The sequence below is a fragment of the Talpa europaea genome, assembly GCF_964194135.1.
Source record: "Talpa europaea genome assembly, chromosome: 1".
Lineage (NCBI taxonomy): Eukaryota > Metazoa > Chordata > Mammalia > Eulipotyphla > Talpidae > Talpa > Talpa europaea.
The window spans coordinates 158511829-158530444 of NC_140073.1; the positions used below are offsets into that span (position 1 = coordinate 158511829).

Below are 18616 nucleotides of genomic sequence, written 5' to 3' on the forward strand. Positions count from 1 at the left end.
GGCCCCCAAGCTGGCCCCCACAGGTGGCAAAGGCTGCTGGCCAGACCCAAGCAGGGGTGGACCCAGCTTTGGAGCACCCCCGGGCAGCCGGGGTGCTGGGGACACCGCTCCAGGCTGGCGCCGACACTGCAGCAACGGGACACCGGCCCAGCAGACCACCCAGTGGCGGGAGGCAGAGGCCTGTGGCAGCAAGAATGGGGAGACGTCTGGCTTTTATAAAGTCAAGGAAGTTTATTTCCTGAGGTCGTGACACAGGAAGCCGACCAGGCCCGCCGAGGGGGCCGCCTGCTGGACATGCTGGCCGGGCTGGGCCTGACCCTGCGCCCGAGCTCCGGGGGGCTGACCACAGTGGCGGCCTGGCGGGCGTCAGGCCGAGCAGGGGCTGGGCCGGACCTGCCACGGCGCTGCCGGCTTCGCTGTGAGACCTCGGGGAGGGGCGTCGGCGGTGCAGAGTGTCCAGCCGCTGGTCAGGTCGAGAAAAACCGCACAGGGCAGTTTGCTCAGCGGCTGGCGGCGCCGGCTTTTGATCATTATCGTTTGGGGCCCCAGGGGAGGGTCTTGGGGGCCACCTGCGCCCCAAAGCTGGGAAACTCCTCAGAGCTGCTCATGTCAGGGGCCTGCAGAGGAGAAGCAGGGCCTCAGCGGGGGTGGGGGGTGGGGGGGGTGTTGGCTGCTGCCACCCGTGCCCCCCGCCCCGTTGCCCTTGGCCGTTGGCCCCACCTTGTCACTGCCGTGGGCCGTCCAAGGTGCGTCCCGCACCACGAAGCCCCGGGAGGGCGCCTTGGACTCCTCGTGGGCAGGCGGCTTCATGTACACCTGCAGCGCCTCGCTGTCCACCACGTCGGCCAGCTGTGGGGGGGCAGGAGTCAGGAGGAATGCAGGCCCCGCCCCCACCCTGGAGGCCCCGCCCCGGGGGCCCCACCCCGCCCGCTCACATATTCCTCCTCCAGGTTGAGGATGTGGTCGATGGCCTCCTCCACGTTCCCCGGGAGCCCCGTCACCGTGACGCAGTTGGGGTCTGGGGCCCCGCTCTGGGGGAAGCGGATGTCCACCTGCGGGAGAACGTGGCTGAGCGCCGGCCCCAGGCCCCGCCTGGCCCTCCCTGCTGATAGGCCGTGGCCAGAGCCCCAGGAGTCCCTTGGGAGGCCAACCCCCCCCAACACTCCAACCCCCACCCCGGGGCCAACCCCCACCTTGAACTCATCCATGATCTTGCGGATGGCTTTGCCTCGGGCACCGATAATGCGGGCGTGGACACGGTGGTCCAGCGGGACGTCCTCCGAGACCATCTGCTCGAGTTCGCCCACGATCCTCAGGATGGCGTCCCGGGCGGCCTCCGTGTTCTTCTCGTAGCCGGTGATGGTGATCTGGTCCTGGGGCTGAGAGGGAGCCTGAGGGGCCGCCCGGTCCTGCCCATGGTCCCGCAGGGGGCTCGGGCAGGCAACCAGGGCCGTGTGGGTGGGGAGGGCCCCGGCCCCGCCTCTGACCAGATGGCAGAGGCCAGCACACTCCGTGGGGGCGGACACGCGCGAACAGCCCCCACGCTGCGGCCGGGAGGTCAGAGGCGGGAGAAGCAGGGCCAGGGCAGGACGGGCCACAGGGAGGTGAAGGCAAAGAAACGCAGACACCCCAGGACAAGGACGCTTGGGGCGGGGGCCGGGCCTTGCCCGCGGGCCGCTCTACCTGGGCGCCGTCGTCCTTGTCGGGAAACTGGATGCTGACATCATGCTCCAGGCGGATCTGGGTGATCACGGCCCCCTTCCTCCCGATGATCTTGGGGTGGTACTTGGGGTCGACGGTGACGCTCAGCTTGAAGCTCCTCAGAGCCTGCAGGCAGCAGTGGGAGGGCGGGTCAGCTGCAACCGCTCTCCAGGGAGACGCCCCCCACCCCCCGGTGCGGCCGCCGGCCCACCCGGTCCTCCTGCTCAGCCTGCAGCTCCTTCACCCGCTCCAGGAGGCCGGCCTTGGCCCGGTCCAGGTGCGCAGCCAGGCCGGTGACGGCGATGACGTCGGACTGCAGCTCGGGCGCCGGCACGTGGATGCTGACCTGCGGGGGTGGGGGTGGGGGTGGGGACGGGCTCATGTGGGCGCCGGGGTGGGGGCCCCCACCATCTCGCTGACCCGCCAGCCCGCACTACCTCGAACTCGTCCATCATCTTGCGGATGCCGCTCCCCTTCTGCCCGATGACGTACCGGTGGAGGTCAAAGGGTACCTCCACCTCGATGGTGACGGGGACCAGCGCCTGGGGGAGGCCACGGGCTCACTCTTGGCCTGGGGCGGCCACCCAGCCCTGCTCCAGTCACCACAGCCGAGCGCCCATCCTGTCCCCGCTCTGGGCCCCTCGCGAAGCTCAGGACCACGGGGCGACTCCGGGCAGAGGAGGACGTCCTGCCCCTAGCACCCTCCGGGGCGCCCATCTCTCCTCTCCCTGCGGGTGCCCCCAGGCCTGGCCACCCCCCCAGAAAGTGCCGTGCGCCCCGAGCAGCCCAGGCGGGGGCTGCGGGGCCGAGGGGGATGGGTACCTCGAGGGCCTCCTTGGCGGCCTCACACTTCTCCCTGCGGCCGGAGATGGTGACGATGTCGCGCCTCCGCGGGGAGCCGGGCTCTGCCTCCCTGGCCTCCCCGGCGTCGTCCCCGTTCTCCTGCACGGCCGGCTCTGCGCTGGGCGCTGCACCAGAGGGAGGGAGGGCCGCGCCCGCTGCTGAGCGGCCACCCGCCCCGCCCCGCCCCGGCCCTCCCTCCAGGGTCTGTCTGGCTCTTCTGGGCAGTGGGCCCCTGGGGGGCTGGAGAGGGGCCACAGGGTGTGGAAAGGGCCGCCCAGAGGTGTGTCCACTGGAAGGAAGTGCCCCCTGGCCCGCCAGCCCCCTGGGGACATCCATCAGCGCAGCCTCAGGCAGGCCAGGGGAGATGTCGCCCCGCAACAGGACATGGAGGACATGGGGCCACCCTGCAGCAGCCAAGCGCCCCCTCCCCCGCTCACGGCGGCCATCTCAGCCAGGCAGCTCCAGGGAGACTCGGGGGTGGGGTGAGGGGGGCCGGGCCCGACAGAGCACGCAGCTGGGGTCAGTAGCTGCGCCCCCGCAGCCCTCCCCAGGCGCAGCGTGCACCCACCTGGGTTCTCCTCCCTGTCTGGGAACTTGATCTGCACGTTGAAGTCGCGCGTTATCTGCTGGATCCGGGAGCCTTTAGGGCCCATGACCGAACGGTGGAACTTCTGCGGGATGGCGCACTCGATGGTCACCTGGGCTTCCTGGGGCGGAGCAAAGAGGACGTCAAGGGCTGTGCACAGCGCACCCCACTCCTCCGCAGGCCGCCCTCTAGATCTGGCCCCACAGATGCAGGGGGGCTGCCCCGCAGTGAGCGGCCCGGACAGGGCGGCGCCAGGGCCCCGTGTCGGGAGGCGCAGAGCAGAGGCGGAGGCACCCACCAGGTCCTCGATGATCTCCTGAATGCGCTTCTTGGCGGCCTCCACGCAGTCCTTGGCGCCCTTGAGGGTGACCTTGTCGCTCTGCGTGCCGGAGCGCGGGAAGCTCACCATCACGCCCCCATACTCGTCCGCGATCTCCCGCAGGACCTGGCCCCTCCGGATGACGAAGTGGCGGTGGTGCTTGGGGTCCACGAGCATGCAGTCCTCGACCACGTTGTCCTGCGAGGATGGACGGTCACCCCTGGCCACCCCCGGCCGCCCCTGCCCGCCCGCCCACCGCCTCCCCGCCACTGCCGCTGCCCACCAGGCTCTGGATCAGGGCCTCCAGCTCCCGCTGGGCCTCACGCACGGCCTCCTCTTTCCCCACGACAGTGATCAGGTCCTGCTCCTTGTCCTCGGCGCTTGGGAAGATGACACGGGCCCCGGTGCTGTCCCGCACCTTGCGGATCGTGCCGCCCCCCTTGCCGATGAGGAACTTGTGGTACTCGGGCTTGGCTCGGATGTCGACGGTGAAACTCTTGGTTTGCTGTAGAGACCGACCCAGGCCCATCGGCTGCTGCCACCTGCATCCCGACCTGGACGGGGCAGTACAGCTGGGGCGCCTCCCCATGCGCAGCCCCTGCATGTGTCTCCAGGCCCGCCTGGCCCAGGGCCCTGGCATGCGCCTTCGCCCCGGCCATGACCTGCAGGGAGCACAGCCCCTCCCTCTGCTCCTGCAACCCGGCCAACGGTGAGAGGCAGAGCAGTCGTCCCCACGGGTGCGCTGACCCCACTGCCGCGCCCCCGCCAGTCTGGGCCCTGCGGGCACGCCCAGGGGCAGGCGGGCACGGTGCTGGCAGTGCGGAGAGTGACACAGGCAGCTGCAGTGGAGCCCAGAAGCCTGAGACCCCCCATTCATTTACAGCAGAACCCCCGCTCATGTCAACACAAACAGCAGCCTCTGCCGACGTGGTCAGGCGCCTGGAACCCAGCCCCATGGGCGACACCACCCCCGGCTGGAAGCACGGCGCCGCGGGAGACCAGACGCTGTCCTGGGGGGCACCGTGCGCCCAGCAAACTCACGCGGCTCCAGAGAAAGACTAGCTACCGGGAGCCGGGAGTGAGCGTCGGCCGGAGGCAGGAAGTCACGGGAGACCCGCTCGACGCCCACCGGCCACCCCGAGGGCTTGGGACCAACCAGCACCAGCCCAGCCACTCCCCAGAGTCCAGACCAGACAGGATCTGAGAGAGTGAGCACGCCCCCACCCCAGGGCGCAGGAAAACCTAAGACTTAGAGATACAGCCCCAAGAGCCCAAGGTGACCCCAACTGGGCTTCAGTGGAACCCCAATCAGAAACTGGGAAGAGCGTCTCCCAAAAAGCAGAGGAGCCCCGGCCAGCGGCGACGCCTCCAGCACGAGCCGACCCTCAGCCGCAGGACCTAGGACATTGGGAGCGACCCCGCGTAGGACCCTGGGTGGGGCAGCGTCCCCGGCAGAGGCGCCACGATGGCCCCCAGAGCAAGGGGCCCCAGGAGGGGCCAGACAGACCCGCGCCCACCTTCTCCTCCGCCAGGTGCAGCAGCTGCTTCCGGGCCTTCTCCACGTCCGCGGACGGGCCCCTGATGACCACAGCGTCGCTGCCGGAGCCCTCCACAGGGAAGTGGATGTGGACGCCGCCGCACTCCTCCATGATGGCGCGGACCAGGCGGCCCTTGGTGCCGATGAGCGAGTTGTGCAGCCGCGCAGGGATGGACACCTCCACCTCGGCGATGTTGGCCTGCAGCAGGGCACGGCTCAGGGGGCGTGGCCGCGGCACCCGAGGGGTCTCGGCAGCACGGGTGACGCCACGCCAGGCCGCGGTGGGGGGCCCGCCGCCTACCAGGTCTTTCTGGATGGACAGGATGCGGCTGCGGGCGGCCTCGCAGTTGGCGCGCTTGCCCGTGATGACAATGGTCTCGGAGTTGCTGTTCTCCGCCGGCAGGTCGATCTTGGTGTTGCTTTCTTCCCGGATCTAGGGGAGAGGGCCGTGGGCAGCAGGCCAGGCAGCTGGGCAGGGGCTCCCCGTGCCTGGAGCCGGTGGGCGCTACCTTTTTGATGTTTGCGCCCCCCTTCCCGATGATGTTCTTGTGAAACTGCTTGAAGATCGGGACGGAAATGGAGTAGCTGTTCTCCACCTAGGCCAAGAGGGAGAAAGCGCCCTCAGCCCCATGGATGCCAGGAGCAGGCCGCCCACTGCCCTGGGGCCCCGCCACACCCTGGGTGAGGGCATCCCAGCCGCGTCCAGTGCAGAGCGGCCGAGGACCGGGCCCGGCACGAGAAAGACACTGGCCAGGGCTGCACCCAGCTCCCCTCCCCGTGTTCCAGGGTAGGGGGGCGTCTGGCCCATTGGGGCCCCTCCATCACCCACCCCCCACCTCCCCAGCCACCTCTGCCTGCTCTGCCATAGGAGAGAAAAAATAAGAATGGCCCAATCTTCTCTAAAAAAGGTGACCCAACACAGGAAGAGGGGACCCCTCCACCCTGCAGGCCCTACCAAGTCGGCCACCATCTTGTGCATGTACTTCGTGCACTTCTCCACCTCGTTCTTGGGCCCCCTGAGCTGCACGATGTCACTCTTCTGTGCTGGGTCTGGGAAGTTGATGATGACCTGGGGCCAAGCCCCAGCAGCCACTCAGGACCGGCCAGCCCCAGCCCCAATCCCAGATCCAGGCCCCAGGACCCCAGCCCGACAACCCCAGCCCCAGGACCTCAGGACCCCAGCCTCAGATCCAGACCCAGACCTCAGGACCTCAGCCCCACAACCCTAGCCCCACGACCCCAGCCCCAGCCCCAGGCCCACCTCTGGGAACTTGTCCCGGATCTCGCGGATCCGCTCGCCCTTCTGCCCGATGATAGTGCGGTGGAAGCGCTGCTCGATGACCAAGTCTTTGGTGCGCTCGTTCTCCTGGGCACACGACACACGACAGTGGGTTCACCTGGCCGCCCGCCGCCCACTGCGCCTGACGGCCCCTGCAGCGCTGCCCAGAGAGAGGCGCCTGAGCCGGGGCTGCTCCTGACCCGTGGGCCGGGCTCACCATGCGGGAGGCAAGCTCCAGCAGCTCTTGCTTGGCTTGCTGCACACCCTGCGGGTCGCCCTCGATGCGCACCAGGCTGCTCTTCTCGCTGTCGGGCGGGATGCGCACGGACACCTTGTACTGGTCCTTGATCCTGTTGACTGGGGGGGCATGGACGGGCGGGGTTGGAAGTCGCCACCCCCAGGACCAAGCCCCTGGGCAGACACCCCGACCTGGAGGCGTCTGGGCCTCCTGATAGGCTTCCACTCAGGAATGTGCGTGGGGGTGGGGCGGGGGCCCCTGCAGAGACGAGTCTCGTGTCACTTTCCCAGGGAAGGACCACCCGAGCTGGGAAGCTACCAGGGGGGCCGCCACGCCCACGAGCCCACCACGCGGGCCCCAGCGAGCCAAGGGTCCGCAACCCATAAGGGAGCCCAGGGGCCACGCCCAGCACCAAACCCGGCCGGTCGCCCTTGACAGAACACGGGTCCGACAGACGAGACCCCTCAAGGGTCGTGGGCAGGTGGGTGCGGCTGAGACCCCAGCGGGACTGAGCCCGCACAGTGACCACCACAGAGGGTGCGGCAGGCCAGTGGCTGTGGCCATGGCTCTGGGAGCGGCTCAGAGGCAGGAGCGAACCTCCCACTTCCAGGGCCAGCACCCCCCACCCCCTGCCCTGGGAGTGGCCCGTGAACGCGGAGGAGCCCGCCACTCACTGTTGGCGCCGCTCTTCCCGATGAGGTGCCGGTGGAACTTGTGGTCGATGTTGATCTCCACGTAGTCCATGCGGCTGACCTGCGGGTGGCCGGCAGGCGGCTCAGGGCTGGGCTCCGCAGCCCCCACCCTATCCAGGAGCCGCCCTGCCTGCCCTTCTGCTCTGCCTGGAGCCCTGGCCGCTGGCCTTGCTCACCAGATCTCTGACCATGGCCTCGATCTGCTCCTGGGCCACACCGACATCCTCCGTGGGGCCCTCCAGAGTGATCCGGTCCTCGCCCTCTGTGAATTCGACGTGTACCTGCACAGCCGACGGGGCGGTCAGAGAGGGGACACAGTGACCGCAGCCTTGAGCAGAGGGGGGGTGACCTCCGGAGGTGGCAGCCCACCCATGGGGGTGGGGCGCGAGGCCAGCCAGGCCTTCCCTGCCCACCACCAGGCTCGTTGGGGCCTGCCGAGCGCCTCTGACATGTGAGCCGCGTCAGCGCTGCAGAGACGCTGGCCAGCCCTGGGGCGGGGGGCAAGCAGGGTAGCAGTAAGAGCGACCCATTTGGTCTGTCGGCGACCGAGCAGGAGGCGGGAGACACGCCCCGAGCGAGCGGAGCCTGCGGGAGGGGTGTGGTCACGGGCATGTCCAACCCAGTCAGGTCTGCCGGCCGCGAGCCCGTCCTTGGGAAATGGGGAGATCCCGGGACAGAGACAGAGACAGAGACCAAGAGGCCCCCCATCCGCGTGTGCTGCCTATAGGCCGGCCCTTGAAGGGGTCACAGGTGCCTGCAGATCCGCACATGCAGTAGCCGCGCACTCGGGAAGACCCGAGGACGGCGGGTCCTGTGAGACGCGTGCTGCCCCCTCGAGGCCAGGACCTGTGCCCAGGACTGCCGGTGGCCACCCACCTTTGGCATCTGCTGAGTGATCTTGGCCAGGTTCTGCCCTTTCTTGCCAATGATGAAGCGGTGCAGCCAGGAAGGGGCCGAGACGGAGGACACCGTGAAGCTGTTGGCCTAGGAGGGGAGGCAGATGTGGCTGGGGTTCCGGCGCCGGGCGGTGCGGCCCCGGCAGGGAACCCAGAGCCCTGGCGCCCACCTTGGCGTAGACCTCGGTCAGCGCCTGCCCCAGCTTCTCGGGTTCGCCCCGCAGGATCACAGTCTCGGAGGCGCTGTCTGAGGGCGGGATCTCCACGGAGACGCCCGTCCGCTCCAGGATCTCTTGCAGGGAGTTGCCCTTGGGCCCGATGACGTACTTGTGCTGGGACTTCTTCACCTCCACCGCAATGGTCGTGGTCTTCTTTTTCTAAGGGGACGGGAGACCAGTGTGTGGGTGAAACATGGCCGAGGGCGGCAGCGTACACCAGGCGCTTGACAGCATTGCTGCTCCGCATCAGAGGTGGTCCTGGGGGGCTCTAGCCACCCGGGGTGGCCAAGTGGGCGACGGGTGTCTGGTCTTAGGCACCAGCTCACATACGGCAGCACAAGCCCCACGGTCCAGTCAAGCCCCGAGGACCCCTCGCCCAGGCCCGCCCAGGCCCGCCCAGGGGCTCTCAACCCCGCCACTACCTTCTCCTCGTAAATCTTCTTGATGCGCGCCACGGCCTGGGCCAGTTGCTCCTTCTCCCCAGTGAAGACGATCTCGGAGCGGCTGACACTGGGCGGGGGGATGTTGATGCGCGTGCCGGTCTCCTGCATGATCTCGCCCACCAGCCGGTTGTACGGGCCGGCAATGAAGGGGTGGAAGGCCTTCTCCACCTCCAGCCGCTCCACTGCGCGCTTGTCCTGGGAGAGCCGCCTCTAAGCTGGTGCGCCTGGGCCAGGGAAGCCCCCGCCCCACCGCATCCTCCCCCGCGGGCCCACCTGCTCAGCGGAGATGAGCAGGACCTCGTGGCGCGCCTTCTCGATGCCTTCCTTGGTGCCGGTGATTCTGATCTGGTTGCTGGCGTCGTCCGGGCGCGGGATCTGGATCTTGGTGGCAGTTTTCAGCTCCAGGTCCTGCAGCTTCTCCCCATTCTTGCCGATGACGAAGCGGTGGTGCTCCTTGGGGATGGCCACCGTGGCGGAGGCCTGTGGCCGGGAGCAAGCAGGGCCGGCTCCAGAGGGCCACTCCCTGGGGAGCCCCGCCTCACGTGCCCTCCCTGCCTCAGAGCCAGGAAAGCCCAGCCTGCCGCGCCACAGTCACTTGGGGTAACTGGCTGAGAACCCCAGCCCAGGCTGCCGGGGCCTGCGGGGGGAGGGTGGGGTGGGTGGCAGACAACTGGGCTCCTCGCTGCTTCCGGAGCACCAGGCTGGTCTTCTCAGGAGCGGCCTTGCCGCACACGAGCCCAACCGGCCTCTTTCACAGCCCATTAGATTCACAAGTCACCCGAGGACAGAAAACCGAGTCCATCCAGACTCCCTACCCCGAGAACCCGAATGCGGGAGGCAGCGCCCCAAGGGGCCAGCAGGGGCTGGCGGCGCTGTGACGGGGCATGCTCTGGTCCAGCCCCCGCACGACGGGCTCCCAGCCACTGGGCACTGTCCCGCCACACTGAAGGGGACTCAACGAGCCCCTCAGGCCCTCAGTGAGAAGAGCCCACGGGAGGACAGGAGGCCGCGGCCTCAGTGGGCACAGCCAGTATGCGTGAGGGCTCCGCTGGCCAGGGGGGCCACGTGCCTCCCCCCGGGGCTCCCGGGAGGCTCTGTCTTATCTGAGCCAGAAGTAGCAGCTCCAGCCTGCGCTCCACCACGCGAGGGCACCAGCGGGCAGAAGACAGGTTCAGAGCGGCCACCCCGCCCGCCAGAGGCGGGCTCTGGCTTAGCGGTCAAGAGACACCCCCAGAGGCTCGTGCAACTCGACAGAACAGAACAGGGAAGACGGACAGGAGCACCATGAGCAGTGACAGCCCAGAGTGGACCAGACCTGGGGGCCCTGACCTGTAGCTGGACAAACAGCCCCAGCCAGTGGGACCTGTGGCCACACCGCCCCAGCCCAAGAGCTGCCGTCGGCCAGAAAGTGTTGGACGCATGGACGCCAGTGGGGACAGTGCTTCCCTCAGCCTAGGCGACGCCGTGCCCCTGCCAACCTCGCACGCCCAGCAGAGCTTGGGCCCAGGCGGGTCTCAAGACCCCAAGGCCCGGTGCAGGCGGCTGTCAGGGAGGGCTGGGCACCCAAGCAGGCCAGGAGGCCACACACCCCAGGATCTACCAGCTGGGCCTGGCCTGGTCATGGGGGATCCCCTTCCATTCCAGCGTGGATGCAGCAGCAGACGCAGCTCGGCGAGGGAGACTGGCCCACCCAGACCTCGCCAGCTGCCCACAGCCTTGGGGCCCAGGGCCTGGCAGGGATGCAGCCTGATTTTCCTTGTTATCACACGCGCAGATCTGGCCTCCCTCAACAATCCTCGCGTGGAAAGCCTGAGTTCTCGACCAGCCCCAAGCTAGGCAGCGGGAGGCGCTGGCTGGCACAGCCCCTTGGAGCCAGGTCCGAGCCAGGAGTAGCCATGGTCACCGTGGTCCGGGGCTGGTGCAGCCTGAAGACCACGGGAGGGGCCAGGGCCCGCGTGGCCACGGCTGGGGGGGAGTCCCGGCAGGAGCAGCAGGCCTGCACATGCAGCCCCGGCACAGGACCAGCCCACAGCTTCCAGGTAGCAAGGACACAGGACACTGGCCGGCTGGACACCCCTGGCCCGGAGCCCAGGGGTGGAAGCAAGACTGTCAACGAGCGCAGCAGGTGCACGCGAACGGGCCCGCGGCAAGCAATTCAGAGGCAAGCAACGTGTCTGGGACTTGCTTTAAGGGCAGCGGGGCAAGTGGGGTGCCCGGGCAGTCCCCGAGCCGGCTTAGCCCGTCCAGGGCCGCTCCCACCACAGACGACACGCGGGCGGGACCCTCCCCTCCACCACGCTCCCCCGACGTACACCCGGGCTTCTGGGGAAAACAGCCCAACCCACCCCGAGCGCGGGGGCCAGGCGGTGAAGGCCAGGCCTGGTATAGCGGGACCTGGACTCAGACCTGCCCCGCCCAGGCCTGGAATCGTGCGCTGGACGACGCGGCTGCCTGAAGCCCACCCGGCTCTGGCCCCAGCTGGCCTATCCACCCACCCACCACCCACCTGGGTCTGCAGCCGAGCCACGATGTCCTTCCGGGCCTTCATGACAGCGTCCAGCTTCCCGGAGACCATGATGGACAGGCCCTGGTCCTTGGCGAGTGACAGCTCCAGGTGAGCGCCCGTGCGCTGCATGATCTCCAGGCAGATCTTTGCCTGCTCGCCCTCCCCGAACTGGTTCATGTCCTTGTACTTGCGCTCCTCCAGGGGCACGTGGAACACCTGCCAGAGGCTGCGTCAGGGGATGCTGGACACCAGGGGACGGGTCTGCCCCCAGCCCGCCCAGCTGGAGGGGGAGGCGGGAGGACGCACGACTGGGAGCCCCCGGGGAGACCAGGGGCGTGGGTCTGTCGGTGGCCTGAGGAAGGCGAGAGGCAGGGTGGGCTGGGGGAGAAGGCCCCGGGAGGCCAGGCGGAGTCCACAGCGTGAGGGGCCTCTGACCGCAGGGCCGGGCCAGCGGTGCTACTGGGGACACTGGGGCAGGAGGGGCCAGTCCTCCAAAGGGCCGTGGAAGTCATTCAGGGCAGGATTGGGGAGAACCAGACAACCTAACACCACAGGGATCCAGGAAGGCTCCCAAGGCTGGGGTCGGGCAGCTGCACCCAGGAGGGCCGCCCTGGGCCCTCTGCGGGGCACCGTGGCAGAGCTGGTGGCCAGGGCAGCCGCGCCGGAGGACTGAGCAATGGACCGTGCCTCCAGGTGGGGGCTGGTCAGACCATGAGGCCCCCTGCAGAGAGCCCCCTCATTCCCTCCCCCGGATGGGGTGGGGCCGGGGCGCCACCTGAGTGATGACAGAGGCCTTGATGGGCCGGATCTTGTTGCCCCAGGCGCCAGCAGGCTCCTGGGCGCTCTCCAGGCAGGCCGCTTTCTCGGGGAGCGGGGGGAAGGCATCCTTGTAGGTCGGAGGGTCGCTCTCCTCTTCCGAGCTCAGAGTGGCAACTGGGCCGCATGGAGAAGTGCAGACGGCGGTCAGCACAGGGAGACGCGCTCCAGGGCCCCCAGCCACAATGCCCCCACCCCTCTGCTCTGAGGCCAGCAGGCCCCTGGACTTGGGGCCGGCGCCCCAACCTCATGCCTGAGCTGGGTAAAACCAGCTCAGACCCGCACTCCAGCCCCTCGCGGCAGGGGCTCCCGGAGCACCCAGCCTCGGTCTGAGAACAATCCACCTGCCACCTACAGCCACACCCGGCCAGAGCACACCCGAGTCTGTGGACACAAGGACACGGCCAGCGCTGGCCCCGAGCCCGCCTCCCGCCCCAGCCCGGTGGGGAGCAGGCGCCCCCTCCATGGCGCCCAGGGTGTTCACTGTCCGACCCACCGCCCGCACCTCCCAGAAAGCAGGGGGCCCGCGGCCCGGAGCAGGAGGTGACTGCTGCCTTGGGAACCCGTCAACTCTGGGCCAGCGCCTGTGGCCGGGAGGCCCGTCAGCACCCAACTCCGCTGCGGGGAGAGAGGCGCAGGCCCAGGCAAGGTGAGGGCAGGGAGAGGCGGCGGCTGAGGGCTCAGGCGGAGCACTCAGCTAGTCAGGGCTACACTGGCCGGAGGCAGCCCCGGCACCCCAGCGGGGTCAGCCCAACTTTAACTTTTTTTTTCTCGAAGGACGTAGCTATCCGTGCTACAAGAACCGAGGAGCAGGCCGAGCGACTCCTCAGAGACAGAGCGGAGAGCAGAACAGGAGGATCCACTGGAACCCAGCGCGGAGGGGAGCAGCGGGGGACAGGAGAGCGCTGCACCGTGCGGGCAGCTCCCTGGCCAGGGAAGGACTCAGGCCGCAGCGCCTGCTGACAGCTCGATGGTGCTGAGACTGACCCCTGCGCCCCGAGGGAGGCCCCCAACTTGAACTCACTTAAACGCCAACTCCAATCTCCAGCTACGACCTGACGCTTCCTCGCGTTCCTGGAACGACCGGCTTTTCTAACTTTAAGATCTTATGAAATTGAATCACAACTCAAAGATTTTAGGCAAAAATTCTCACTACGGAGGCCTAAGTCCTTCCCCGGCCGGGAGTGACCCACAGGGCACAGCGGCCCTCTCCTGTCTCCCGCTGCCCACTCAGCAGGGGATCTCAGTGGGTCTGCTTGTTCTGCTCCCCACTTCTCTGGGGAGCCCTCTCACCGCCGCCTCTCTGGCCTGCACCCCAGTTCTTGTAGCATAAATAAACGAATCTTAAGCAGAAAAGGGAAACTGGCTTTCCCACCACGCTGCCTCACACGCGTCCAGGAGGGGCACAAAGCACCAGCCCTCGCTGCAGTGACGGGGACGCGACACGCAGACGCTACCGCCTGCTAGGCCTCTACCCCCCAGGGGGGCCTGTCCTCCCCTGTTGCCCGGGGAGCCGGAGACAGGGCCTGCCCGGCCGCCACCTTGCGGCTGGCCCTGAGCCGCGCTGGGCTTGAGGAAGGACCCCGTTACCGACAGGGGCCACCGGCCAGAGCCGAGCACACAGGGGCCGGGGCGGGCAGCGGAGGCATGCGGTCACCTTTGATCTGCTGTGGAACCAGCCCGCTCCGGTGCTCAGCGAAGCTCTCTTGGGTCAGCACCGCCACGGAGCTCATGGTGGGTCTCGCGCTTGCACAGTCCTGGGGATGCTGTGAAGAGTGGGGGGGCGTCAGAGTCCCTGGGCTGCAGGCCGTGCCCACCCGCCCCGAGGAGAGAGGCCTCATCTCGGGCTCACGTCGGATGTCTGGAGCCACACCCCGGTGCCCCACCCCGGCGCTCCGCTCCCGCTGCAGACAGGACAGCCGGGAAGCCAAGGCCTCAAGGTGGCCAGGTCAGCAGCAAGGAGCCGGGGGGCTCGGAGCGCACCCCCAAGTGAGCCTGGCCCGCGGACGCAAGCAGCTCGGCAGGGAGCCTGGGACCACAGGGGCGAGTGCAGGGCCCCGGGGCACAGGCCCAGGGAGGCAGGCCGCGAAAGTAACAAGGAGTGAGCTTCAGTGATTTTTACAGCAGAGCGGAAACCGCGCCCAAGAAAAGGAGCTCAAGAAAAGCAAGCCCCGGCCCCCGGGGAGGGGCGAGACCAGGCGCAGAGCCGAGCAGTGTGGCCCCCGACTGACAAGGGGAGAGCCCCACGGAAGGCGGAGGGCCGGGTGTGGCGGGCGGGTCTTACCAGCAAAACGGTCAGTAGCCAGAGAGTCCGTCCTGAGGTCGCCTGTCAGCCTGCCAGCTTTTCCTGGGGGGAACCGGGGCGTTACTGACCAGCACTCTGCACACAGGCCCTTTGACCTCAACCCAGAAGGTCAAAACACCGTTGACGCTGCGGGCCGCACACCCCCGTTCAGCCAAGTTTCTCGGAGGCAGAAAGGAAGCTCTACCTTGGGGCATCAGCTTCATGCCCCCTGCTCGGCGGACATCCCGGGCCGAACCCGTCCCCCGCTGGCCCCCCGAGCCCCTGCCCCTCCCGGCCACGGGGCACAGAGGCCTGGCTGCCGCCTGCACGGATTCTCAGGCGGGGGAGGGCCACGGGCAGCCGTGGAGACCGTTCTCCTCAGAAAGCTCTCAAACGCTCGTCTTTAGGGAAAGTGCCTCCGACGTGCGTCTGAGGAGCTGCTGAGTGCGGGCCTCGGGCGGCGTCCAGGCGGGAGAAGCGCTGGGAGGAGGGCACACGCCCTCATCTGACAACCAAACCCCAAACCCGGGGCCCACAGCACACAGGGCTGGGCAGACAGCAGCGCGTCGCCGGCCCGCCCAGGGACATGGCCGACCCACCCGAGGGGCCGTAAGCGCAGGGCCCCGCCTGCGAGCCCTGCCCAGCGGACATGTGGGCCACTGGACCAAGGTGCTCACCCCCAGAGCACTGCGGCGCGCAGACGTGAGCCCTCCAGACCCAGTGGGGCGCAGAGAACCGCAGGAGTTGGGGCGCCCGACGCACTGCTGCTGGCAGGGCGCAGAGGGCACGTCCGCTTGGCTCCAAGGCCTGGCCAGTCCACGTCGCGCCCGCCGGGGCCAACACAGAGGCCGTCCAGGCCACCACCCCCGCGCCCCCGGCTGACCTTCCACCTGGACAGCCTCCCACACCAGGGAGCCCCGGGCGTCACCCCCCCGCGGTGCAGTCTCCTCTCCCTGCATCTCTGGCCGGCAGCTGCCGTCCCACCCGGTGCAGGCCTCGGTGCCGTCCAGGGAGACTTGGCGCCGTCCATGGGCCCAGCAGGGGCGTGCAGCCCCGGCCCCCAGCCGCCACAGAGGCCTCGCCCATCTAGGAGCCTGCGTGAGTGCAGACCCCGGCCCTCCCTGTGGCGCCGGGCGCGAGGCCGCCGTGGCCCCCCTTCCAGACCCCCACCGGCTGTCTGCCCCCCTCTCCTTCAGCCAAGGAGCCCGAGACCTTGTCCCCGGGGCTCGGTGCCCACCCAGGGGCCCCGGCCGCTTTGCCGCCGGCCCGCGGACCCTCTCAACGACGGGTCCCCTCACGGCCCACTGAGTCCCCACGGCCGGCCCCAAGATGGCCACGGTCCACCTCTGGGGCCGCCCCCGCCACTTGGCAGCAGGCGCAGGAGCGGCCGGCAAACCCGCCCCCCCCCCCCGCGGACAGACGCCCCGTGGAGGCCGCGGTCACGCGTGGGCTGCGGGGCGCGGGGTCCCCGGGAGGCGCCGCTCTCTGCGCGGCCGGCCGGGCCCTCCGCCCGGGCCAGGGGCGCCTGCCGGGCCGGTCACTCCCGGGCCGGGAAGTCCCGCCCCGCCGGGCCAGGAACTCCGCAGATGCCACCTCAGCACCGGGCGGGGACGGCTTAAAGGCGCCGGCCTTAAAGGCGCCAGGAATTTTCCGTCCCGCCGCGCGGGGGGGGGGGGGGGGGGGGGGGGGGGGGGGGGGCGCGGGGCGCGCGGGGCGCCCGCCCGAGAGCACAGCTGCGGGGCGCGGGGGGCGGCCGGGCGCGGACTCGGGAAAGTTTGCGGGCGCCGCGGCCGGCCGGGCGCGGGGCGCGGTGGGGGGGGGCGCTCCGCGGCGCCCGGGCGGGAGGGGTGGGGGCGGGGCGGGACCCCGCGCCCCCCCCCGCGCCCCCCGCCCCCGCCCGCGCTCACCGTGGCTCCGTCCTGCGCTCCGCGCCCGCGAGGCCGGCAGCTCGAGGCCGGCGCCCGGGCCCCCGCGGCTATATAGGGCGGCGGCGCCAATCCCGGGGAGACACGTCAGGCCGCGCCCCGCCCGCGCCCCGCCCGCCGCCCGCCCGCCCGCCGCGCCCCCCGCCCGGCTCGGCCCGCCAGCGGCGCAGGTCGGGGGGCGGCGGGGCGCCCAGAAGGCCGCGGCCGCAGGAAAGCGAACCTGGAGCACCTCACAAAGGGCGCCCCACACCTGGCGGCGCCCCGCCCCGCCCCCAGGTGGACCCGCTGCCCGCGCGGGGGCAGGAAGCAGGGCGCGGGCCGGCACGGGGGCTGCTCGCAGTGGGGCCCACGCGGGAGACGCCCGCACCCCAAGCAGCCGCGGCCACCACGGTCTGCCCCGAGGGCCCGGGGGACGCCCCAGAAGCCGGGTGGCGGGGCCTGCCGAGGCGCTGGGAGGCAGAGGGGCTCCCACCCAGGCGAGAGGACAGCCTGGGGGCACCTCGCGGACTCCCCTCCTGGGCGTCACCTGGCGGCTCGGCCCGCGGGACAGCGGCTCCCAGCGCGGTGCTCATCTGGGCGCCGAGGGCTCAGCCTGGAGGACGGGGGGTGGGGGGGGCGGCGGGGACGGAGGGGCAGCCGCCGGCCGCGTCCAGCAATGTCCAGGGAAGCAGGGCATCCGAGAGGCAGAGCCCACGAGCCCCTGGCACGCTGCAGGCCTGGACACCGGGCCCCAAAACAGTCAACAGAGCCCACAGAACCCGAGTTTCCGCCTGCGCCGCCCTTGGAGCTCTGCACTCCCCTGGGGCGGCCCACGCTGAGGTGTCCCGTGTGTTCACCCCAGGGACGGGACCCCTTCGGGGCGGGGGGGCCTCAGACTCAAGGTGAAGAAGCCCCCAAAGCTCCCAAGAACAGACCCCAGAAAAAAGAAAAATGTACGGGGCAGAGGCCGCTGGCAGGCCTCCGACCCCCACCGTCCCGGGGGCTGAGAACCCCGACCCCAGACCGGAGCCTGGCGACAGAGAAGCGATCCCAGCAGGAGCTCGAGAACCCGCGAAGCCGGAACCTCTGTGAGACGCTCCCGAGGCGTCACGCGAGCGTGAGAGTCGGTGGGAGCAAGACGGGCGGGTGAGAGGCTGAGAAGCAGCAAGGCGAGCACAAGGACGCCCGACAGCCACGGCCACGCAGGAAGAGACTCAGGAGCAGAAAGGGAACACCAAGAAACACGGAAAGTTCTAGACACACCCCCCGCCCCAGGGCAGCCCAGCGGGCACAGACCCGGCGTGGCCAAGGAGCAGGGCAGTACCGTGGTCAGCTGGGGCCACTGCCGCCCCGGGCCAGGATGGACACCAACACCCTGGGGGGGGGCGAGGCCCTCCCCACGCGGGTGTGGGAAAGGCTGGGGGTCTTAGGGTGGGTCCCTCCAGCCAGCCCTCCGGCAGGAAGGACTCACTGCGGACTCAGGGCCCTAGGCCTGGCGTGCGGGGCTGCGCTTCCACCCTGCAGAAGGGCCGCGACCCCAGCGTGGGAGGGCCAGAGGGACACCCCACAAGCCCAGCCACACGCCGGCGAGCGCCCACTTCACAGGGACATCGGGTGAGAGCGGGGGCCCGGGGCCAAGGGTCTTCTCGAGACCACACAGCCCCCGACAGAAACCGGCCACTCGGTACGGACGGCCCGGGCGCCTGTGGAGGGGACGAGCGTGACCCCGCGGCGGGGGCGCCGGCCCCAGGAAGCGGCAGGCGTGGGTGGCACCAACCCGGGTGCCGGGAGAGGCACCTTTTGTCTCAGCTCTTGAGCGCGAAAACCTAAAATGACCCGGCCGCCTGCTCCAGAAACACACACGCCAGCGGCTCAGGGAGTCGCCCGGCTCCGGGAGGGCCAAGGCGCACGGCACTCGGTGCTGAGGACAGGCCAGGGCCAGGGCCAGGTGCGGGGCTGTCCCGGGGGGCAGATGCACAACCTAGACGCGCTCCGGGCCCCAGCGGGCCTCTGGACCAGTCGCACCCGACACCGCCTCTGCTCTCCGAACCCTGACGGGCGGCACAGCTCCTACGGCCCCTGGGTTCACAGGCTAACACGGGGCTTCGCGGCCCTAGAGGACGCCCTCGTCTCCCGCAACCCCGCCGGGGTGCAGCAAGGGGTCAGAGGCCTGAGGCCCGAGCGCGGACGGCTCCCCTCCAGGCCGGGTCCGGGGGGCACACAGGCCATCAGTGGCCTCAAGGGCCGCAGAGAGGGAGACGCGATGGTGCCGCGTGACAGCAGCCACCAGAACCCCACGCGGAGGAGCCTCGTCCAGCGGGGGACGGCTGAGGCCACCACCACAGAACCAGAGA

The 18616-nt window shown here is 69.8% G+C and overlaps 1 protein-coding gene across 1 annotated transcript; it reads right to left on the minus strand.

Annotated features, from left to right (window-relative positions):
- Positions 1–232: 232 nt before the first annotated feature.
- On the minus strand, positions 233–13807 carry HDLBP (high density lipoprotein binding protein; the record flags this gene model as incomplete). Its single annotated transcript, XM_084254659.1, has 26 exons — positions 233–617; positions 721–849; positions 936–1052; positions 1194–1379; positions 1684–1827; positions 1913–2047; positions 2139–2243; positions 2524–2669; positions 3113–3251; positions 3429–3647; positions 3733–3954; positions 4967–5185; positions 5288–5419; positions 5496–5582; positions 5942–6055; positions 6248–6352; positions 6483–6622; positions 7178–7256; positions 7372–7476; positions 8072–8179; positions 8262–8468; positions 8732–8947; positions 9026–9232; positions 11259–11474; positions 12034–12191; positions 13732–13807. The coding sequence occupies 26 exons, from the start codon at positions 13805–13807 to the stop codon at positions 531–533; spliced, it is 3798 nt and encodes a 1265-aa protein (XP_084110785.1). The 3' UTR covers positions 233–530.
- Positions 13808–18616: the final 4809 nt, after the last annotated feature.